General features: G+C 43.9%; 1 protein-coding gene across 1 annotated transcript in view; it reads right to left on the bottom strand.

The window, feature by feature from the left end:
• The window catches only part of ARHGAP35 (Rho GTPase activating protein 35), a 127,170-nt gene that overhangs the window by 68,181 nt on the left and 34,381 nt on the right, over positions 1-24,608 (bottom strand). Inside the window, exon 2 of the mRNA XM_047789811.1 lies at positions 13,547-17,417. Within this exon, the coding sequence (XP_047645767.1) occupies positions 13,547-17,230 (3,684 nt within the window). The 5' untranslated portion in view covers positions 17,231-17,417. The remainder of the gene's footprint in view (positions 1-13,546; positions 17,418-24,608) is intronic.

Raw genomic sequence — 24,608 nt, 5'->3', positions numbered from 1 at the left:
CGAGGTTCCCAGGCTAGGGGTCTAATCGGAGCTGTAGCCACCGGCCTACGCCAGAGCCACAGCAACGTGGGATCCGAGCCGCGTCTGCAACCTACACCACAGCTCACGGCAACGCCGGATCGTTAACCCACTGAGCAAGGGCAGGGACCGAACCCGCAACCTCATGGTTCCTAGTCGGATTCCTTAACCACTGCGCCACGACGGGAACTCCAAAGAAGCTATTTCTAATCACTATAACGCCTTCTGACCACAGTTTTAGTGACCAGACGATAAATTATATTTTAATCTTATACTCCTTCCACCCTCTCAATATTAGAAAACAAGATGATGGGGTGTGTTTTAACAATCTAAGTTGGCTAGAAAATTCAGCCTCCATCAGCTGAATACTAATTAAGTACTAGAGCCGTGTTTAAATTCTTTATATGTATTATTTCATTCCAGACCCATAACAGATCTGTGGGTATGGGTGTTAAAACTCCACTTTATAGATGAAGAAGCCAAATCCCAGAACAATTCAGTTACTTGCCCCAAGTCAGTTCTGACTACAAAACCTGCACTCTTACCCTATCAAAAAATGGGCAGAAGATCTAAACAGACTGTTGTCCAAAGAAGACATACAGATGGCTGAGAAACACATGAAAGGATGTTCAACATCACTCATTATTAGAGAGATGCAAATCAAAACCACGATGAGGTACCACCTTACATGAGTCAGAATGGCCACCATCAAAACGTCTACAAACAAGAAGTGCTGGAGAGGGTGTGGAGAAAAAGGAACCCTAGTACACTGTTGGTGGGATTGTAAATTGGTGCAACCACTGTGGAGAGCAGTATGGAGATTCCTCAGAAAACTAAACTAAACACAGAACTACCATCTGATCCAGCAGTCCCACTCCTGGGCATCTATCCAGAGAAAACCACGACTCGCAAAGACACATGTACTTCAATGTTCATTGCAGCACTATTTACAATAGCCAAAACATGGAAACAACCTAAATGTCCATCGACAGAGGAGTGGATCCAGAAGATGTGGTACCTATACACAATGGAATATTACTCAGCCATTAAAAAGAATGAAATACCAGCACTTTTAGCAACATGGATGGACCTAGAAACTATCATGCTAAGTGAAGTCAGCCATACAATGAGACACCAACATCAAATGCTTTCACTGACATTTGGAATCTGAAAAAAGGACAGACTGAACTTTTTTGCAGAACAGATGCTGACTCACAGACATTGAAAAACTTATGGTCTCTGGAGGAGACAGTTTGGGGGGTGGGGGGATGTGCTTGGGCTGTGAGATGGAAATCTTGTGAAATCAGATTGTTATGATCATTATACGACTACAGATGTGATAAATTCATTTGAGTAATTTAAAATAAATAAATTAAAAAAAAAGAAAAAACAAAAACCTGCACTCTTAACCAGTGCAGCTCAATGCCTTCTGAAAGTTCTTAGGATACACAGAATGAATAAATGATCAAATAAATGATTAAGGGTACACTGCCAATCTGAAGAATGTCTAAAGGTAATGAAGACTCACGTAAAATACCAGGGATTTTTACGCTGGACAAGCCAAGAATGGGACACTCTGACAGCTATTTCAAAAAGCTACAGGACTATCTCTTGGAAAAAGAACAGATTCTTTTGTACAGTCATGACTCTGTTGGGAGAGAGAAAACAAAGAGGTAACTCTGACCAGAGAAATTAAAAAAAACAAACCCCCAGCTGTTTAAGAAGGAAAGGACTGCTCTGTAAGTAATCAAAGCCAAGGCTGCAACCTATGTTCCACTCTCACTGCAAAGAGATTCTGTTGGATGGAAGACTACACGAGAGAACTGTTCTCATCCCTCTCACCTCCAAGAGTCTGAGAAGATCAGTGCTTTTTCTTATAAAACAGAGAGTAAGCTTTGGCATCAAATCCCCTTGCTGAATGACATGGGTATTCATTCTCATTCTGTCTAAGATTTAAACAAACTCTGCTTTACAGAATGTCAAAATACTTCCTTGAATTAACTGAAACCTCTTTAGGGTATTAAAAAATCAGGCAGGGATTCTTGCATAACTAACTCTAAACCTTTTTAAGAAGGAAATCAGACTTTGTGGTGCATGCCAAGAACTGGGCTAGACTGTTGATAGGACAAGCACCACCTCAGGCATCTGAAGGGTTACGGGGCAATTGTCAAGATGGAAATGCCATTCTTCTGAGTAGCCTGGCAGATGTCTCAGTCCCACGTCAGTCATGTGTCACTCATTAGGGAGTCAGTGGAGCACTGTTAGCAGCAGGTCCTTGGAGAGAAGAAAGTAACACCATCCAAACATCCATCTTCTTCTGGGGACACTCATTAACAGGCTGGACTGAAAAAAGCATCTAGCCAAAGAAATCAAGCCCTGAGAACAATCTACACATCTGTGCCTCTAAGTTTGGAGTCTGGCTGGGTCAAAAATGGAAGATAACAGTGATTAACCAAACGTGGCCATTTGCTAGACACACTGTGCCGGGTGCTCTGCACAGTTATTTGAAACCTCACAACCACTCTTCAAGGGAACAGTTACTAACTTCATTTTACAGATGAAAAAACAGAGGCTCACAGAGATTCACACCCAGCACTGAGACAGCCAGGATTCAGAGGCCAGTGATCTATGAATGCCAAAGCCCCATGTTCTTTCCCCTACATAAACCATCTCCATGATGAAACACCGCTGACATAAACAGAGGGCTGCATCAGTTAAAATCAACTTCACCTTGCCCTCTGAGTAGATTTTTTTCTTTTTAGGGCCTCACCTGGGGCATATGGAAGTTCTGGGGCTAGGGGTCGAATCAGAGCTGCAGCTGCCAGCCTACACCACAGCCACAGCCACATCAGATCGGAGCCGAGTCTGCGACCTATGCCACAGCCTGCAGAAATGCCAGATCCTTAACCCACTGAGTGAGGCTAGGTATCACACCATCATCCTCATGGATACTGGTAGGATTCTTGACCTGCTATGCCACAACATGAACTCCTCGGTAGGTATTTTTGGAATGAATAATACAGTCCATTGTTCTTTACTTCACAGTGTCCTTAAAAACACGCCTGGGAGTTCCCGTGGTGGCGCAGTGGTTAACGAATCCGACTAGGAACCATGAGGTTGCGGGTTCGGTCCCTGCCCTTGCTCAGTGGGTTAACGATCCGGCGTTGCCGTGAGCTGTGGTGTAGGTTGCAGACGAGGCTCGGATCCCGCGTTGCTGTGGCTCTGGTGTAGGCTGGTGGCTACAGCTCCGATTCGACCCCTAGCCTGGGAACCTCCATATGCCGCAGGAGCGGCCCAAAGAAATAGCAAAAAAATTAAAAAAAAAAAATAAAAAAAACCACGCCTGATTCTTAGTCTTGATACTAATCAGGTGGCATAGGAAATAAAGAAATGAACCCAACAGTTTATGCCAGTGTTGCGCCATGGAGAACAGTGACTGGAATTTGCCTCTGGCCTCTCGGCCTTTCTGAAACAAGAAAGAGCATAAAGGGGAAACTCCTGACTCTGGCAGAGTTAAGATGTCTGCCATCTGCTTATGGGATAGTAAGTCCTCTCCACAGTTCCTTCAAGTCCACAGGGGCAAGAATAAGATTAGAATGGCAGCTAAAGATTAGGAAACAGCTAAGAGAAGGGCCCCTTCTATCAGCCTGGAGGATAACTAGGTTCCAGAGCCTGAGGTGTGACTGACAATCAATTTCTTGAATTAAAAAGTTTCCAATAACGTACAAGGCCAATGTTTCTTTATATTTTTTCAAGTTTAGCTAAGACGGAGGAGTATTTCTGTGGGTACAGAGTATTTTTTTCTTCTGCTAACATTGTGCTGCTCTTACTAGGATGTGAGAAGGTGGGCTTCAGAATGTCTTATTCATACTGACAACACTGTATCAATAGACTCCCTTTTAAAAAACAGATGAGGAGTTCCCATGGTGGTGCAGCGGAAGCGAATCTGACTAGGAACCCATGAGGTCGAAGGTTCCATCCCTGGCCTCGCTCAGTGGGTTAAGGGTCTGGCGTTGCCGTGAGCTGTGGTGCAGGTCGCAGACGCGGCTCAGATCTGATGTGGCTGTGGCTGTGGGGTAGGCCGGCAGCTGTAGCTCCGATTCAACCCCTAGCCCAGGAATCTTCACATGCCGTGCGTGAGGCCCTAAAAAGCAAAACAAACAAACAAATAAAAAACAAATGAGGAAATAAGTTTCCTGCATCACTCTGTGAGCAGTGATCAAGGGAGAGTCATCAACATGCGCATATGACCATTTTCCTAATGGCCTAAGTTCCTAGAGTGTAGGAATCTAGGTGTTTTTCCCTTTTAATGAATTATACCTAAGGCTACATAACAAACTAGCAGCAAAGCAAATATCAGCAAATCTCTCACCCTCAATGAACTTACACTCTAACTGGTAAGAGAAGATATATATCCACAGCAAGCGAAGGTGACCTAGGTATCAGATAAGTACCAATTGAGCCACAAAAGCAAAAAAGAGTCTCCCATGATTTCAATGAAGAGGTCAGCCACCTTTTCTGGACAAAGAATATTCTGTCTTCTATGGAAACAGCAGGCACAGCTATTTAGTGATCCAAAACTATCAACCTCAAATATGCTCTCCTATCTCCATAAATACCCTTACACATGTAACATACCTAATAAAGTTTGTTTGTTTTTTAAGGAGGAATGTCATATACAGAATGTCCCCACTGGAATAGGGACAGTGTCCTCTGAATAGGGCAATTCTCCCTCTTGACAGTGAAACTGATAGAAGCAGAGCCCAAGAGGATCAGGCAGATGGTCTGCCAAGTTGTGCAGTCAAACACCCTGGACTAAACCATAACTGGTAGAAACCTTAGGAAAACATGGAGTTCCCGTCGTGGCGCAGTGGTTAACGAATCCGACTAGGAACCATGAGGTTGCGGGTTCGGTTCCTGGCCTTGCTCAGTGGGTTAAGGATCCGGCGTTGCCGTGAGCTGTGGTGTAGGTTGCAGACGCGGCTCGGATCCCACGTTGCTGTGGCTCTGGCGTAGGCCGGTGGCTACAGCTCCGATTGGACCCCTAGCCTGGGAACCTCCATATGCCACACGGGAGTGGCCCTAGAAATAGCAAAAAGACAAAAAAAAAAAAAAAGAAAGAAACCTTAGGAAAACAGAAAGATTCCATAACCTACATTACTCTGGGTTTCCCCTGAAGTGCTTTACCATATATCACAGCTTTCAGTTTGGTGGTGATTCTCTATTTCCAACACCTCTTCAAAAGGACCTTTTCAATTAAGCTCCTTGCTCAGGCCCCAAATGTACTCTTGGCTGACTGGTGCTCCCCCTCTGGCTCTGAAAAAAAAAATCTAAGCCCACATTTCAGAGAAAACCTGAGGGTGGATTTGTTCTTACTGGCAAAGTCTATTATGAAAGCATAAATGTACTTATTATTAGCCTTGTCTCCTTCAAGCTTGCAGTTATTGCTATGACCCAGTCACTCACCAACTTGGAGCATCTTTATTTAGGGATGAAACAGGAAGTAGCACAAAGTCTCCTAGCATCCCTGACCCTCCCTCTTGCATGATGTGAAAAGAGAGGTATGTCATCCCCTCATAGGCCCCAGATAAACCAAGACCATAGCTTTTTGGTCTCTAAAGGTATGAATCTGGGTCAATCCCTGTTGCTTTCTCAGAACGAATGACCAATGCAATAGGGAGTTAAGCAGAGAAGAGGGTCCACTAGTTCTAGGAAATGTTTATAAACATTCCTGCCTGAATTCAACACTCAATCTAGACTCCGTGGAAGTAGAGGTAATTCCTGACTTGAGTTGAAATAATCTGAGTTCTGGGAGTTCCTGTCATGGCGCAGTGGTTAACAAATCCGACTAGGAACCATGAGGTTGCGGGTTTGGTCCCTGGCCTTGCTCAGTGGGTTAACGATCCGGCGTTGCCGTGAGCTGTGGTGTAGGTTGCACACGTGGCTCAGATCCCAGGTTGCTGTGGCTCTGGCGTAGGCTGGTGGCTACAGCTCCGATTTGACCCCTAGCCTGGGAACCTCGATATGCCGCAGGAGCGGCCAAGAAACCAAGAAATAGCAAAAAGACCAAAAAAAAAAAAAAAAAGAAAAAGAAATAATCTGAGTTCCTACAAAGACACTTCAGTATCACTAGGTGGTAGAGGAGAACAAACTGGCTTAGAGAAGATCAGAGCAGCTCTCTGTCCTCTGAAAAATAGATTTGGGTTGCCTATTGTAATTTTTTTTTTTTTTTTAAGAACAGGTGTGCTGTAAACTAAGGCAGATAGTTAAAGATAGACTATTTTTGTCACCAAAAAAACAAACTACAGCAGTTCTTTCAGCTTAAAATAAACTAAGAAACGAGTGACACCAGTCCAAAACAATTTTTCCAGTTGCTATTTCGGTGTCTCCATGCCTTTTTGTCCTCTACTAAGTAGACACTGAAGCTAGAAACAAAGAGCACCATGTTGTTCTTAGAGGGCAGTGTGGGGAAATAGATGTTTTTAGATAACAACCAAAGTCCTATGTCCAAAATGAACAAATTGACTGGACGGAGTGGTCCAAATGTGTGCCTGGCTACGGAATATCACCATCTTTCTTGGAGACTGGACTTTAAAAAACCACTGGAAGTGCAAGTCAGGAAAATGGGGTTCCCAAATCTCAACTCCTCCACTTAGTCATGACACTAACTTGGGCAAGGTATTTAATTGCACTGAGCCTCAGTTTCCTCATCTCTAAAACCAGGATTTCAAAATCACTTCATTAAAAGAGTTCCCTGATGGTGTAGTGGTTAGGACTTGGTGTTTTCACTGCTGTGGCCCAGGTTCAATCCCTGGCCTGGGAACTGGGACCCCATATCAAGCCATTGCACCCTGTGGCGGGGGGAAAAATCTCTTCATTAGGACTGAGAAAGAGATGAAAAATTGATGTGAAAATACCTGGTATTGTACTTGGCACACAGTAGGTATTCAATAAATATAGGAAAGTACAAAATCCTTCACACAGGATCTGCAGCTCTCTGTTATTTGGCCTGGCTCTCCCTCACTCTCTGCAGTAGCCACTTTAGATTTCTTTCAAGTCTCTGCATATGCCATGTATGCAGAGACAGCTCCAGTTCCATACTGTTTTCTCAAAAGGAAGCCTCCATCTACACTGATTTTGCCTGTTTCACCCTTTAGGTCTTAGCTTTATATATCATTTTCTTTTCTTTTTTTGCTTTTTAGGGCTGCACCCGGGGCATATGGAGGTTCTCAGGCTAGGGGTCTAATTGGAGCTACAGCTGCCAGCTGACACCACAGCTACAGCCACAGCAATGCCAGATCTGAGCCACGTCTGCGACCTATATACCACAGCTCACGGCAATGCAGGGATCAAACTTGCATCCTCATGGATGCTGGTCAGATTCGTTTCTGCTTAGCCATGACAGGAACTCCTTATATATCATTTTCTTGAGGAGCTTATCCAGATATCCTAGTTGAGGATAAAACTCCTTTCTATGTAATTCCTTAGCACCCTGTACCTCTACTCTGCTAACATTCAAAATGCACATAAATACATGTATAAAATCTACCATCCCTGTGACTGTAAACTAGATGAACACAACGACCACACATATGCTTCTTAGCACAATGACAGGCATATAAGTGCTCACCAATGCCCATGGATTGAGTTGAATGTTTCCTTCCTAAAAGAATGAATGAGGAGTTCCTGCCGTGGCTCAGTGGGTTAACCCTCAGTGAGGGTTCAATCCCTGACCCAGAGCAGTAAATTAAAGGAACCAGTGATGCCACAGTTGCAATGGAGGTTGCAGCTGCAGCTCAGATTCAATCTGTGGCCTGCAAATTTCCACATACCGTGGTTATGGCCATCAAATAAATAAATAAATAGAGGAGTTCCCGACATGGCTCATCGGTTAACAAACCTGACTGGCATCCATGAGGACACAGGTTCAATTCCTGGCCTTGCTTGGAGGGTTAAGGATCTGGTGTTGCTGTGAGCTATGGTGTAGGTCAAAGACAGCATGGATCCCAAGTTGCTATGACTGTGGTGTAGACCGGCAGCTACAGCTCCAATTGGACCCCTAGCCTGAGAACCTCCACATGCTGTAGGCACGGCCCTAAAAAAAATAAATAAATAAAATCTCAAAAAAAAAAAAAAAAGACTGTATGAACATGTGCTCTGGAGCAAAAGTACTTCTTTTAAAAGATAAAATTCTCTGGGGAAATCAGAAAAATCCAAGGTCAAGTTTGCAACCCCACACCATTTTGAAGACCAAGGTATTTATTTGGCCTTACAGCTGAGTAGGAATGGTCTTTTCTGAAGCAAACACTGAGGGTCTTTCCTGAGCAGGTTACAAAGAGCTCATATTTCATACCATTCAGCTTGTCTGTCAAAATGCTACATCCCTCCCTAGGGAGCGAGCAGTCCAATCCCCCAGCTGGTTTTTATTCACACTAGAGACTTTAACTCCGTTCTAGGCCTCACAAAATGAGAGCTGTGTCCACACAAAGCCACAACAACCAGCCAATTCACTGAATCCAATGAAATAAGCCAATTCACTGGGGGGGACACAAACTGTCAAACTGGTTACTTGGTGCCTTATAGACCAAACAATGCGTGATTGAATTGGTTTGCTTTTCAATAGGTTGTCTTGTCATGTGGTTGCACTGAGTGAAAGATTTTCTTTATCATTCTGTTTTGTCTTGTTTTTTTTTTTTTTTTAAAAAAAAAACACAAAATAAGAGCACAACAGATAGTAGGGTAAATAGCCAATAATATCTTCCCTTTAAATCTGTGGTCAAGCACACTAAATTCAGCAATTTGGGCTTGCCCAAAGAGGACATTTTGTGGAGCAAGGCACCCCAGATTGTTTTTTGGCTTCAAAATAAGACCCTGCTGGTCCTGATCTCATCTTTGCAAACGCATGGCACTGTGAGACAGAGACCATGTGCAACGACACCTCTTCACAGACAAAGCATCTATTCATGGACCCCACTGAAGTGCAGTCGTAGATTTTCAATCTCATTCAGCTGAGTGCGGAAGGCTCCCACTATGAGGGTGAGTTGCTAATGGTTCAGCTGGGAAAAGGAACCAGAATGAGAATCAGCTTTACAGTTTGCACTTTCATTAGTAGAAAGGAAAGCGATTTCCTTACTCCAACTTCAATTTTACAGTAAGGAGCTAATCTAACAAGTTAGCCAAGGGTGCCAAGCAATTCTTTACCTACATCACACAAGTACCCAGAGCACAACTTTTTGTTGTTGTTATTATTATTATTTTGCTTGTTAGGGCCACACCTACAGCACATGGAGGTTCCCAAGCTAGGAGTCCCACTAGAGCTGGAGCTGCTGGCCTACACCACAACCATAGCAACACAGGATCCGAGCCACATCTGCAACCGACACCACGGCTCATGACAACGCCAGATCGTTAACCCACTGAGTGAGGCCAGGGATCGAACCCACAACTTCATGGTTCCTAGTCGGATTAGTTGCCACTGTGCCAAGACGGGAACTCCTATTGTAATTATTGTTAGGGGTGCTGCTAGGATGAGGGCTGAGAAAGCAGCTAAGTAACACAGGGGGTTAAAAATTATACAAAAGGTAGGGACAATGTGGGTCCATCAAGCCCTCAACTAGACCAGAGCAGTTTTCTCCTTTCCTTCAATACAACATGCTTATTTTCTCCTTCAAGCCTTTCCTTACCTCACATCACTTAAGTTCTACTTATTTTCCAAGGTCAAGTTAAACAATAATAATACAGCATGCAGTATGCTCAGTGTTTTACAAGCATAATCTCACTCCATTTCTCATAACATACAAGGAAGGTGCCACTACTACGTTCGCCCCTTTTGCAAAAGGGAGTTGGAGAGGTGAATCATGTGCCTAAAGGCCCAGCAAGGAAGTGGAGGAGTTGGGATTTGACTTTAGGTCCCCTGATTCCTAGAGCCTGAGCTCCTAATCGCCACAGACGATACCACCTTAACAACATCCAGCACAGGATTTCTGCTCTGCCCCAACACAGCCCCTCTCCCCATGCCCTCCTAGGCAGACTACCTATTTTCAGAGGCTGTGCAGGTCTTGCTGCCTCGACTGGGCACTAAGGTCTGGGCAAGAAGGATCAGTGCCATTTCCCCAGTGATGTCTGGCATGCAAGAGGGACTAAGTGTGTTTTCCATTACCAACTGGTTCACCCCTCACTTCAAATTCTGTACTGCTTTGTCATGCCAAAAAAAAAAAAATCAAAGGCCAAATGCCCCATGTAGGGGCTGGCTTGGCATTCTCTGCCCCATGGTATCTTGCTTTTCCAGTAAAACAAGTGTCAGTCTGATTTCTTAAAGGCAGCAATAGGAGGTTTGCTCCAACAGGGAACTGAATGAAGGCTTTGCTTATCTCTGCATTAGGATGACAAAGCAGCTATGCTCATTTCAAGGCACCATCTTCCAAGTCAGGAAGAAGACAGCCTCACCTTTTACTCACTCTTTCCAAAGGATACTCCTAAATGACTTCTGGCATGCTATTGCTCTTGGGCCAGAGGTATCACTCTTAATTTGACTTGAAGAGGTGTGGCCCATAATAACTAAGATAGACGGAAAGTCGATCACTTGTTGCATGCTGACCTAGCCACCCAGCATAAGGAAGTTCTAGGTTAAGGAAGTGCTCATTATGAGAGCATGGAGGCAGCTACCTCAGAGGTTCACTGTAACCAGCTGTTTTCTGCTGAGCATACTCTTTAAAGCACAGCTTATTTGGGTATGTATTTTAAAAGTATTATTTTCAACAGTATTTAAAATGTCGTTAGGAGTTCCCATCCTGGCTCAATGGAAACGAATCTGACTATGATCCATGAGGACGCAGGTTCAATCCCTGGCCTCGCTCAGTGGGTTAAGAATCTGGTGTTGCCGTAAGCTGTGGTGTAGGTAACACACTCAGCTCAGATCTGATGTGGCTGTGGCTGTGGTGCAGGCCAGCAGCTGTAGCTCTAATTTGATCCCTAGCCTGGGAACCTCCATATGCCACAGGTGCAGCCCTAAAAAGGAGAAGAGAAAAAAAAAAAGTTGTTAGAAGAGTTCCCACTATGATGCAGTAGGTTAAGAATCTGACTGCAGCAGCTCAGGTTGCCATGGAGATGCAGATTCAATTTCCTGTCTGGTGCAGTGGGTTAAAGGATACGGTGTTGCCGAAAGTGGGACATAAATTACAGCTGCACCTCCCATTTCATCCCTGGCCCAGGAACTCCATGTGCTGAGGGCATGGTCATTATAAAAGAAAAAGGTAGCTGGAGGAGTTCTCTTTTGGCTCAGCTGGTTAAGGATCTGGCCCTGTCATTGCAGCAGCTTGGGCTGCTGCTGTGTCAAGAGTTCAATCCCTGGCCCAGGAACTTTCACATGCCGTGGCCAGAGCAAAACAAAAAATGTAGCTGGAAGTCAGGAAAATAGTTATGATTCACAGTGTGATATTATGCCATCTTCCTAATTCCCAGGTGTGCAAACACCCCCACAATTAGAAAACTGTCAGCATTTAGATCAGCTGTGCTGGCAACAGCCTTCACTGGGAGTGGAGGAGGAAGAGAAGCAAGTCTAAACATCCAAAATGTTTGGATTCTGGTATTAAAGAGGAGAGCTCTGGGGAAATACTGGGGAGCTGGTCAGGCTACTTTCCGGCTTCCTAAATAAGAACTGTCTTCCATGGGTCTGCCCACTGGTAATCTTTGGAGAACAAAATACTGAAGGTAGATGACGGAATATAAATGTAAAAACAAACCAAGGGGAAATCAAACAGGAGAATGCCTATGATATTCATGAATATTCAGCTCAGAATGGGAGCAGAACAGAACCCACAATGATACTGCCCTGCTTTTTCTGAAACTGCATAGGTAAGAAAATTCTAGAAGCTCTGGCCAATGTCACACTGAGGAGCATGCCATGCTCGCAGGGAATACAAAGTGAAAAGGTTTTCCACAGCACCATGTTCCTCCATCTTCAAGGGCCCTCTTAACCAGCATGAGCTGCACAACTAGCCTCCAGACGGTATTTTACAATGGAATTGTCAGCTCTCACAACAGCCTGGATTCTAGATCCTTCTGATTTAATATGTCTTCTACGTTTTGGGCAACCTTTCTTCCAAAGTTCTCTGAAACACTTTCAGACAAGTGGCTTTGTTCTCTGCCACTTCACAGCAGGGAGAGGAGCAAAAGCTTTCAAGATAAAGAAATCCGGCTGTATACTAGTGCTGGGGGAGGGCTCATGCATAATGCTGGATCCTTTAACCCACTGCGCTGGGCCAGGGATCAAACCGGTGCCTCCACAGAGACAAGCTGAACCATTAACCCACTGAGCCACAGTGGGAACTCCCTAGCAGAGTTCTGCTGTGGTGACCAAGATGTCTTTTTCTGAAACACAATGGGTATTTCCTCCAACTCTAAATGGGAAAAGAGAAGAAGTTGGGAAATACTTTTCCCGTGTCAAAGCCTAAGTCCAAGAGGACAAGGTACACTGCCCTGCACAACACAATTTCACACAAGATAAGGACTTCCTCTGCTGCAGTATTTGGGACTCTTTCCTCTACATCCGACAGAGGCCTGACATTCCTAACATGCATGATTTACTTTTTCCCCCTTCCTGCCCCACTTGTGGTCCCTAAATTAAATCTGAAGCTCTCACTCATAGTAGTAGGAACTCACTTAAAGAGGTGGAGGGCACTCCAATTTTACAAATATGGGACAAGTTTATAACTTGCACTGGCAAGGTTATCTTACGTACTTGAAGAGCTTTCACTAATTTATGTGTGCAAATAAAACAGTCATCCAACATTCCCTAATATACAATGTAGCTACCTTTACACATCAGCAAGGGGAAGAATTTTAGAGGTGTATGGATAAAATGCTTGTTTAGCAGTCAAAGACCGAGGCACGTGATTTTGGATTCTGGTGTTCAATGAAGAAAGACCAAGCGTATCGTCACTGGCTTGGCTACTTGTCGGGACACTGAGAAGTTCTACACGATCTGCTCATTTTGATAATTACCTAATTACTGTTTTGGACAAAAACATTTCGGACTATCTATCCAAGGTCCTCACCACTTGAGAGAGCTACCAGTAGTAGTTATCTGAGACACTGCCTACTCTTTTACGCTAAGTCAAACAAAGAGTAAAAACACACACACAGGAGTTCCCGTCGTGGCGCAGTGGTTAACGAATCCAACTAGGAACCATGAAGTTGCGGGTTCGGTCCCTGCCCTTGCTCAGTGGGTTAACGATCTGGCATTGCCGTGAGCTGTGGTGTAGGCTGCAGACGCGGCTCGGATCCCGCGTTGCTGTGGCTCTGGCGTAGGCTGGCAGCTGCAGGTCCGATTCAACCCCTAGCCTGAGAACCTCCATATGCCGAGGGAGCGGCCCAAGAAATAGCAAAAAAAAAACAAAAAAAAACAAAAAAAACACACACACACATTTTACCAGAATAAGCTGCCCTTGAAAATCATCATCATCAATGAACTCTCACCAAGACACTGTGGAAGACACTCCCATGACTCATTCCTAAGCTTGTCTCTTACCTTAGTGTTCCTTCTTAGACTGCGAAGAATATTCCTCCTCCGCGGGTCTTCATCTGTCTCATACGGAATGACGGCATTGTCCCCTTTATAGCCCTGGGATGCCTGATCCTCCTCTTTCTTCCGGATGGGCCCAAGCTCATCATCGCTCCCCACACTGAAGCTGGTTCGGTAACTAGCAAACCTCCCCAGGCGGCTGCATCTCGTCCTGTACAATACTGGCTTGCTCACAATGGATACCTTGCGACCTCGCTCCAGAGAGCTGGTGTCCATTTCGCTATCGGAACCATTCCCACTGCCATTGGACTGGGCTTTGTTGATATTCCGAATGGTGATGATTTTGCCTTGGGTGCTGTCATGGGGCACGGAGTATATGTTTTCTTCTTCATTCCTTGGCTTGACCACAGCATCCATGGGTTCAGCATAATCAGAAGGATCAAACCCATCTGGAGGTAGCCAGGTGCTAGAAGACACAGACTTCCTCTGTCCATCTCTATGGCCTTGGTCTAAATAAGACAGATCCCCCTTTGTAATTTCAAAATGGACAGGAGGCTTTGGTTTGACTGGCGGAGGTACTTTGTTGTTCAATTTACTCTCGAAATTGCTCATGAAGAAAGACAGCCCATCATTTCCCTCCAGTTCCATGGAGAGCTTAGAATGGTCTTTGGAAAGAGAGGGGAGTGATGTGTCTTCTCGAAACAGGCTGTAAGAAGGCGGCTCGCTATCTTCTTCTGAATCCTGCAGGTTTGAGTTGCAGAGGGGAGAGCCAGCCCGAGGGGAGTTAAACACCTCTTCTGTGGTGCTGCAGGCCTCTGCAGCGTTGTCGTACATGTGAGTAGCCTCAATTATGTTCTTTTTGTCCACCACATCTTTAAAAAATGGGTGGAAAATCTCAAGTTTATGCTGGGGGTGGCTACAGGGGATACTTGTGAACCTTCCATCAATTTCTTGAGCAATCTCCTCCCCCTCAGTCAGCTGCTCCCGACTCAGGTCATTATCCAGGACATCTACAGCGCCGTCAGTGAGTGCAACCAGCTGAATGGGGATAATATCCTGCACTTCACAGAGAAAGGCACGTAACATAGCCAAGGAGGCCTTACGTTTGGCTGAATAAAAAACAATGTACCCATGGACCAACCGGCTTTTTCTGATGCTAAATGAGGAATGGTACGAAAGAACTGACAGTTCAATGCGCTTCTTGTGTAGTCCGATTGGTAGTTCAAGTAAAACAGAGTTGTTGCTTCCGCAGTGGGAAGACTTACAGGTTTGGGACTGAAGGACAGGAAAGAGTATGTCATCTGCACTAAAAGGATCTCCACACATCAGACACATGACAATTCGCAAGTCAACATCAGCCAGATCTTTGATGCTAGCAGTAGAACTGACCAAGTTCAAGTTACGCTTGGAGTCCAAGAGTCCTTTCAAAACTTGACTGATTTGCTTTTCATTAATATTGCGTCCGTAACCAATGCCAGCAGAAGCAGGGTCGAGAAAGACACACTGAAGTTTGCTTGCAATCTGCTGACCTTGCTGTATTAAGCTATGCAGGGTCTCTCCACTGGTGTCTCCTCTCTTGTTCACCAAAATTAAGGTCAAGGGGAGATGGGCTAAGTGATTATCTCGCCTGCCAAGGGTGGACTCTCTGCTCTTCTCTATACTCTCTACCACATAGGACAGAGATTCCTTTGAATTGTAAAGGCAGAGACAACCATGCGGCTGAAATGTTGGTGTTTGGAAAGAGTTCACAGGAAGCCTGACATTCCCTTCGATTGGCCTAAGGGAGAGCTCATACATTTTACCATCTATTACATACTTGTCATCATTTGTACAAAGAGCTCGAATCTCATTGGCCAACTCTCGTGCGAGGCCATCCTTGCCCAAGATCACTAAGTTGATTCTGTCAATGTTGGGGTCCGAGAGTGAGTTTTTCTGATTCCGGTCAGACGGTCGGATAAACCGAGAACTAATCAAGTGCTCAATCTTAGCGTCCACACAGGCAGGGCAGCTAGGGCATGTCTCCTTTGTTGGGTGGTACACAAAATGAATGTGCTTCAGAATAAGGGCATCACGCTCTGCTTGGAGCTTCTGTAATGCTTTAAATCGCTGTTCCTCTCCCAGAACATCTTGAATGACACCCATCTTCTCCTTGCTGGGCTTAGCATCCAGCTCCAGCTCATAAAACAATTCCGAATATTCCAAAAGTAGCTCCTGAAACTCTTCCTTTGCTTTGTCTATAATTTGCTTTTGGTGTTTGCCATAAATATCCATGTATACAGATTCTTCCAGCCACTGGTAGAAATCTTCATTCATAATAAAACTACGGGCCTCTTCCCAAGGCTTTCCAGGAGTTATGAAAGGAGAAGTCTCCAGGTTTTCTTTAAATGCCCTTCTCATTTCGGCTCTTTTCCTCTCATTCCGCAGCTTCTCTAAGTGGGCCTCGTACAACTGCTCTGCAGGGACTGTGTCCATTAAGTCAAAGGGAATCCGCTCATTCTCCATGTTGTCAATGTGGCTGGTGGCATCCCATGGTGTCTCTTCAAGCACAACAAACCACTTCAAGAATTCTGGCTTGGCCTCCAAGAGCTTTTTGGCTTTTATGCAACTTAGGTGGTCTATTTCATCTAGATTGGGTATAAGAGCTTCAAAAGCTAACGGCAGGGCTGCCAGGTACAACTTCCTTCTGCGCTCAATATGCTCATGCTTGAGGCGATGGATGTGCTGGAGAAAAAGCTTCTTGGCTTTCTGAGTCCCTTCCAGATAGACATAGTCCTGGTACTCAGGAGAGGCCTGCATCTTTCGGCTGACGCTCAGCCAATTCTCATTGTGGTTTTTCACAATGCGACTCACCAGCCACTCATATTTGTCTTTTGCTGTAGCTATCTGCTGACTCTGCTGCTTGAGAGCTTCAAAATAAGGAATGATTTTCGTTTTCCCCCGACTTTTATCAATGAGTTGCACTAAGGTGCTGAAAGCTAACTCCACATTTACATTGGATCTTGCTGAGGTCTCCACAACCTGGAGGTTCTTTTTGCTTAAGGCAAAAGTATGTGCATCTCTAATGTACCGCTCAACACCCTCATCACACTTAGTCAGGACCACCACTATGGGCTTTTTTGTTTTTGCAAGCTGATTGTAGAGATTAGAGACAAACTTGAGCTGGTCATCAAAGTTCCTGTTCATGCCCCTGCTAACATCAATACCAAGAAGAAAACCATCAATTAGCAGCTTTCCATCTGGCATTTGTTTCTGCTCAAAGTCCTGCTCCAGCCCCAGCTGGTCAGTGCAAAAGTACATGAGTTTTTCAGCTGATGCGAGCTTGGTTGCAGCAGCTCTCTTGATATAGGGCTGTAAGGCCGTGCTTCGATGAGGTTGAAAAGTCTGATCATCAATGAATTCAGTCTGCTCCACAATGTGCATCTTACATTCCACACAATCCTCCAGGGAACGGCTAACTTCTCCCCAATAGAGAAAGTGGTCATTATTGACCACTCGCCCACCAAAGTCACTGGTGCTAAGGACAGAGGTATGGTCCAAGTGAAATTCGTCAGCACTTGGGCGCACGAAGCGGTTGCATAAACAGGACTTTCCAATGCCGCACTGGCCCTTCTCCTTCTCCGTCCCAGACAATCCCACCACGCTGATGTTGTAGGTGGGAATTCGGACATCTTGCTTTCTAGCCATCATCATTGTCGACACATCCTGCCACGATCAGCCACTTCCGAGATCAGATTAGTGTTTTCCAGTGGACCCAATGGCTTCCTGACATTATAAGTGGGGCAGCCCGAAGCCAAGGTGTTAAGGTCTCGTAGTGTTTGTACACCAGTACGAGGTCAGCTTTTGCTACTTCTCATCTCCAAATAGCCAACATTTCTTCCTAGATAAGGGAGGGAAAAAGAAAACCTATCAGCATCATAATTTCAAACCCAATTTTAATCAGCAAATGATAGCAAAAATCAATTTTCTTATTGGACAAATAATTATGGTAAACATCAAATGCACCAGGGCTCAAGCTGGGTGAAGATATAAGAGCAAATAAGACTGACACCTATGTACCTTCAGAGAGGTACAATATCATCTAACGAAGGAAGACACATAAGTGAGCACTGTGCCAAGTGCTAAAACAAGGGTTTGCAAGCTCCTTGGAAAAATGGCTGATTCCAGGAGTTCCCGTCATGGCTCAGCGGTAATGAACCAGACTAGTATCCATGAGGATACAGGTTAGACCCCTGGCCTCGCTCAGTGGCTTAAGAATCCAACATTGCTGAGCTGTGGTGTAGGTGGCAGATGCAGCTCAGATTGGACCCCTAGCCTGGTAATTTCCTTATGATGTGGGTACAGCCCTAAACACACACACACACATAAAGAAAGAAACAAAGAAAGGAAGGAAGGAAGAAAGGAAGGAAAGAAGGATTGGAGGAAGGAAGGAAGAAAGAAAAATGGCTGATTCCAGGCTAAGGCAAGGTTAGTACAATACAAGCCAAGAACATCTTGTTGTACAAGGAAGGAAGTGCTCGAAAAAATCACAGGGCACCTCACTAGGACACAGGAGCCAACTTTGAAGGGGAATCCACTAGTCAAATCTGGGCCATTTTGAACATCAAATAATTAAGCACAGTAATGAATTATAATCCTTTGCAGAAAATAAGAACTTGAGTTTATAATAGTGGATCAGACATGAATCACCACTTGGGAGTTTTCTTGTGGAGCAGCGGGTTAAGGATCCAGTGTTATCACTGTAACAGCTTGGGTTGCTGCTATGATGCAGATTCAATCCCTGGCCCAGGAACTTCCACATGCCACAGGTGCAGCCAAAAAAAAAATATCATCACTTGATGCTAAATTTAGAGGGGAAGTTGTGATTAGGAGCAGAATTTTGCATGGAAATGAGCTGTCACTCCTCATATGACTGACTACTTGTTAGTTGCAAAGGGAAGAAAAACAAACACTAATTATACAGTGGAGATAGTGGGCAATGTTTTGAGTAAAGAAAATTACCATCAAAGAGAATGAGAAGGACATCATGTGCTTCCAGATGTGATACCCCAGGAAGATACAATATCACTATGTAGTACAATGGCCTAGTATCCATGACCTCAATTTAATCACAAGGAAACATCGGACAAACACAAAATGAGCAAGGTTCTATGGGGGGGGGGGGGATCCTGAACTTTAAAAAAAAAAAAAAAATCAGTGTCATAAAGACAAAGAGTAGCTATGGAAAGGAGTTCCCACTGTGGCGCAATAGGATCGGCAGCATCTCTGGAGTGCTGGAACGTTATAGGCTTGATACCGTGGCCAGCACAGTAAGTTAAGGACATGGCATTGCTGCAGCTGCAGCATAGGCTCGGATCTGATCCCTGGCCTGGGGACTCCATATGCCTTCGAGTGGCCAAAATAAAAGAGTAACTATGTAAATATTCCAGATTAAAGGAGGCTACAGAGACCTCATAACTAGATGCAATATCTGATCCTAGACTGAACTCTGTAGAGGGGGTGCAGGGACAGGAGGAGGAAGGCTATACAGTACATCATTAGATCAATTAATAGCACTGGACTCTGATGGAATTAGATAAAAGTATTTTATCAATGTAAATTTATGAAGTAGTGTATAACTATCTTTGAGAAAACAGCCCTACTCAGGAAATATACACTGAAGTATTTAGAGGGAAATACTTGTATGTATATCACTGGTCCAAAAAAATTTACATCTATACATTGAGAGAGAGTAGGAATGCAAAGTGGGAGTTCCCATCACAGCTCAGCAGAAACAAAGCTGACTAGTATCCATGACAACGCAGGTTCAATCCCTGGCCTTGCTCAGTGGGTTAAGGATCTGGTGTTGCAGTGAGCTGTGGTGTAGGTCGCAGACATGGCTTGGATCTGGCATTGCTGTGGCTGTGGCATAACAACAGCTACAGCTCCAATTGGACCCCAAGCCTGGAACCTCCATATGCTGTGGGTATGATTGTAAAAAGACATTAAAAAAAAAAAAAGAAAAAAAAATACTAACTACAGGTGAATCTGGGTAAAGTGTACAGGATATTCCTCCGTGGCTGCTTTTTTTTTTTTTGGTCTTTTCTAGGGCCGCACCCACAGCATATAGAGGATCCCAGGCTAGGCGCCTAATCAGGGCTACGGCTGCCGGCCTACATAACAGCCACAGCAACTCAGGATCACAGCCGCATCTGCAACCTACACCACAGCTCACGGCAATGCCGGATCCTTAACCCACTGAGTGAGGCCAGGGATCGAACCCGTGTCCTCATGGATGCTAGTCGGGTTTGTTAACCACTGAGCCATGACGGGAACTCCTGTTATATTTTTTTCTTTTAAGTTTTTTTTTTTTTAATTAATTTATTTTTTTTGTCCTTTTGCTATTTCTTGGGCCGCTCCAGCGGCATATGGAGGTTCCCAGGCTAGGGGTCGAATCGGAGCTGCAGCCCCCGGCCTACGCCACAGCCACAACAACAAGGGACCCGAGTCGCGTCTGCAACCTACACCACAGCTCACGGCAACGCCAGATCGTTAACCCACTGAGCGAGGCCAGGGACCGAACCCGCAACCTCATGGTTCCTAGTCGGATTCGTTAACCACTGTGCCACAACAGGAACTCCTTTTTTTTTTTTTTCTTTTCTTTTTTTTTAAAGGGGTATGAATATGGGGTGGTTTCCCTGACAAGAACATAAGCTCTGTGAGGATAAGGCCCAATGCTGCTTTGTTCACTTCTGTGTCCTTAGGCTATGACAACATGTTTGACACAAACATTTACTGAAGGAGTGAATAAATGACTGATTATTTTAGCATATTAAAGAGTTCCTAAGCCCAGCCTTTAGATATAGGAAAGCCTTGCTGGGGAAACTTCATCTCAGGTGAAACCTGAAGCAGAGGGAATAAAATGTGCAAAGACTCCTCTCTCCCCAGAAAAGAGCATGACCCCACTGGAGAACCAGCTGAAATAAAGAGTATGTGGGGGGAATTCTCGTTGTGGCTCAGAGGTAGTGAACCTGACCATGAGGATTTGGGTTCAATCCCTGGCCTCGCTCAGTGAGTTAAGGATCCAGCGTTACTGTGAGCTGTGGTGTAGGTCGCAGACATGGCTCAGATCCCTCATTGCTGTGGTGTAGACTGGCAGCTACAGCTATGATTAGACCCCTAGCCTGAGAATTTCCATATGCTGTGGGAATGGCCCTAAAAAAAAAAAAAAAAAAAGAAAGAAAAAAGTGTGAGGAAGAAATGAATACAATGCATTAGTAAGTAAGCAGAGACCAGATTAAGTCACTTTCAAAGGGTTTGAAATCTTTCCCAAAAGTTATGAGGAACCACAGAATGTGGCTGAGAAGTGACACCTAAAAGGACCTAAAGTTTGAATAGCTGAAGTAACGAAATGTTATATGAGTTGCTGCAAGCTGTGGTGTAAGTCACAGACGCAGCTCAAATCTGGCATTGCTGTGGCTGTGGTGTAGGCCAGAAGCTGTAGCTCCAATTAGACCCTTAGCCTGGGAACCTCCATATGCTGAAGGTGCGGCCCTAAAAAGAAAGAGAAAAAAAGGAAAAAAAAAGTGAAATATGTAGTCTTTGGCTGCCTCTACATAAATGATCTTATGGCTACTACACTTTATACTGCACTGCAATCTACTTACACAAATATGATTGTATAATTGCTAAACCTGTAGCCAAATAAAGAGTCTTCTGAAACAGTCCCAAAGGGAAGAATTCATTTATTTATTTATTTATTTTTCTTTTTAAGGCTTCACTCTAGGCATATGGAGGTTCCCAGACTAGGGGCCAAATCGGAGCTGTAGTCACTAGCCTACACCACAGCCACAGCCAAGCCAGATTCAAGCCAAGTCTGCAACCTGAACCACAGCTCATGGCAACACCGGATCCTTAACCCACTGATCGAAGCCTGGGATCGAACCTGCATCCTCATGGTTACTAGTCAGATTCATTTCCACTGATCCACAATGGGAACTCACCAAAGAGAAGAATTTAATATAAACAAACAGAGCAATTTTCTTTTGAATCTCATTTACACTTGGTAGGAATTCAGTATTGCCACAACCTTAATATTTTTTGTAAGCCTATCTCAAAAGAAAGACCACCGGAAGTCAAGCCATGACACGTTACCCTGACTGATACCAGGCAGCAACAACTGTGAAAGCACAACTGTCCCCTAGAAAGATAACCTCAAAAGGTCTTTCCCAAACATCCATATCTTCCTCTGATAACCAAGAAAGCCAAACCCTCTATGGAAACAAAATGTGGCTAGATGTAGTATGTAAGAATTGTCTGACCATTTTCAAAAGAGAAATATCAATGCCTGTGAACAATCACCTCCAGATAACCTAATGGCACACTCTTATAGAAGCCAAGTTCCAGACTTCAGCAGGAGCAAGCAGGCATCTATGAGAAAGGTGGTGGTGGGGGCGGGGCGGGGGCGGGGGGAATCAATCTTCCTCATGCCCCACCTTCCCTAGATGATTGCTGCCATAAGTAAATAATAAGATGTTCAAGAGCATCTAAAGCATGTTTACATACATCCTCTGAAATACCTGAAAGGGAAAGATTTGTACAAAATCAAAGTGCTTTTTGCACATTACTCTGTAGTACACATATACAATTTTTTTTTTTTTTGGTCTTTTCTAGGCCTACACCAGAGTCACAGCAACACGGGATCCAAGCCACCTCTGCGACCTACACCACAGCTCAGGGCAATGCAGGATCCTTAACCCACTGAGCGAGGCCATGGATTGAACCTGCAACCTCATGGTTCCTAGTCGGATTCGTTAACCACTGAGTCACGACAGGAACTACTACAACCTTGTTTTAATGGACTTGAGTTTAACAGCACCTCAGGTAGGAATGCTGATAAAGGTTTAAGGAAATCAAGGGTGCTCACCTAACAAGCCCTTCTCTATCAATTCCTCATCCCAGGGTCTGGCAGGACTCAACCTCATTTGACCAATCTTCAAATGCAACCTGGCAACACAGGTCCTAATTCAAGCAACTGCTGCATGCAGCTGGCAAATCATCCCACTTACCCTCTGTAAAATGGGCAGAATAATCGCTGCAGAAATCTCAGGAAAACAAAACCCCAAGAAATAAAGAGATCAGTTCAATTCTGAACTAAACTGAAATGCACAGTACATTCAACACCTTGTTATTTACAATTTTTTTTAAATGGCAGGATATTCTATTTAGTCTATTCAAGTCAGAGTCTCAGTTATCTGAAAGATGCTTAAGAAAACAACACTCTCAACTCTCAAGAATGTAGCAACTAATACTTTAAACCCAAAATGCTTTATAAAAAAGCTGTAAGAAATAAGAATTGGCTGGCATAGGAGCGGTTAATTTTTGGACACCTGGTAACTTTCCACTTGTGAGAAACCTAATAGTATCCCTGGTATAAGAAAGCTCTTTTTACACATCTGTCTTTGATGTCTGGATAATGCAGTTTTACTAGTTCCTCAATTGGACTGAATTACACAACAAAGACTGTTATAAATCTAAAAACGTCTCAAACCCTTGCTTTAAAGGAAATAACCTTAAGTGCTTGGTCGCAAACACGTTCAACTTTTCTAAGAGGTGGGTTAAAAAAAATTAGCTGAGTCACTGAATTTAATGATCTGAAGGCCACAAAGAAAGAGAAAGCAGAAGACAGGGCATGTCCAAGACTTCACAATGTCTTCAGAGTTTAAGTCTGACGGAACCAGTGTTCGTAGTGGGCAACTAAGATACTCAAAGAGCAATGTCTGAACATCCACTCTAATTATCTGCCAATACTAATCCTTTTGAAACTGAAGAGTTTCAGAAGAGGAGGAAAAAAGTATTCTTTAAAACAGTTAATTCGTTTTATCTTCGAGCTTTACTGAGCTACTTACATTTGAAAAACAAAAACACTGAACCTAACATACAGTTTCATATTTTAAGCCATAAATCAAGAAAGGAAATATTCAGAAAGGAAAATATGCCAAGAATATTTTCAATTCTTGTCACAAATGTATGCTGAATTAAAACATAATGCAAACATCTGAGAGCTTTCTTAGAACCTGTCACCAAGCTTCCAGAGTTGTTTATTTGCCTTGTTTAACCAAGAAACTAATGTCCCCAAGAGCCCCTCAACTGGAAGGTAGGAGGAGGGGTGTTTTCTTTTTTAACACCTCCACAACCGCACCCAGGGCCAGAAGTGGTAACATTCCCAAGATAGTACACATTTCATAGGACACAGAAATGCCACGGTGATCAGGCACTACTATGACTGCTAAAGCTCATACTGTCAACAGCTCTATCTGTGTTTCACCCTCCCATCCTGCAACCTCCCACATCCCACCACTACCCTACAAGAGGAGATGTTTCTGAGCTCTGTGATCTGGAGTGCCCTGTTAAGACGCAAACACCATCATTCATAACCAAAACTACTATCTCTGTGAGAAGAGCCAACAAATCCTGAAAATACATTTTGTTTCAAACAACCATACACAGAAAACACCATCAAACTAATAATATAATATTGTATAATTATATAATATTATGTGATGATATAAGGAAATAATTTCACAGCAAGGCACTAGGCAAAGGAAGCAAAATCCTTGTTACCATAATTTTTCTTAATTCCAATAGGAGTAAGGAATGGAAATATGCACTGTAACTAACAGAAAGCAGAGCATTTTCTAAATGTCCTTAATACCTCATACTTTTCAACACATTAAATTTCTGCATGGATTTTCAAAGCTATGAATTACCATCAAGAGTTGGTTAAAATGTTTGCACTAAGTAGATACATACTAAGACTCACTGCTCCACAGAGGGGAGAGGAAAAACAAAAGGAGGGAATCTACAGGAAGTATTTTCCCTGTAAACAAGAGAAATTCCTTAAGGAGAATTTTTCAGAAGAATTAAAATTTTCCAAACAGGCCAGGAAAGATGGCATATAAAAAAGCTCTAGTAAGAAGAGACTACTACTCTCTGATCTAGTGAATCACTGAATTTAAATAATCTTTAAAAACCCAATGTTTTCATTTTCATGTTAAATGTTAAAGTAGATTTTCGTAAGGTTTTTGTTGGT

Source organism: Phacochoerus africanus, chromosome 8, assembly GCF_016906955.1.
Source record: "Phacochoerus africanus isolate WHEZ1 chromosome 8, ROS_Pafr_v1, whole genome shotgun sequence".
In the NCBI taxonomy this organism is placed as follows: domain Eukaryota; kingdom Metazoa; phylum Chordata; class Mammalia; order Artiodactyla; family Suidae; genus Phacochoerus; species Phacochoerus africanus.
The sequence above is the reverse complement of the archived record's forward strand: the minus strand, read 5'-3'. Positions and strand labels throughout refer to the sequence as shown.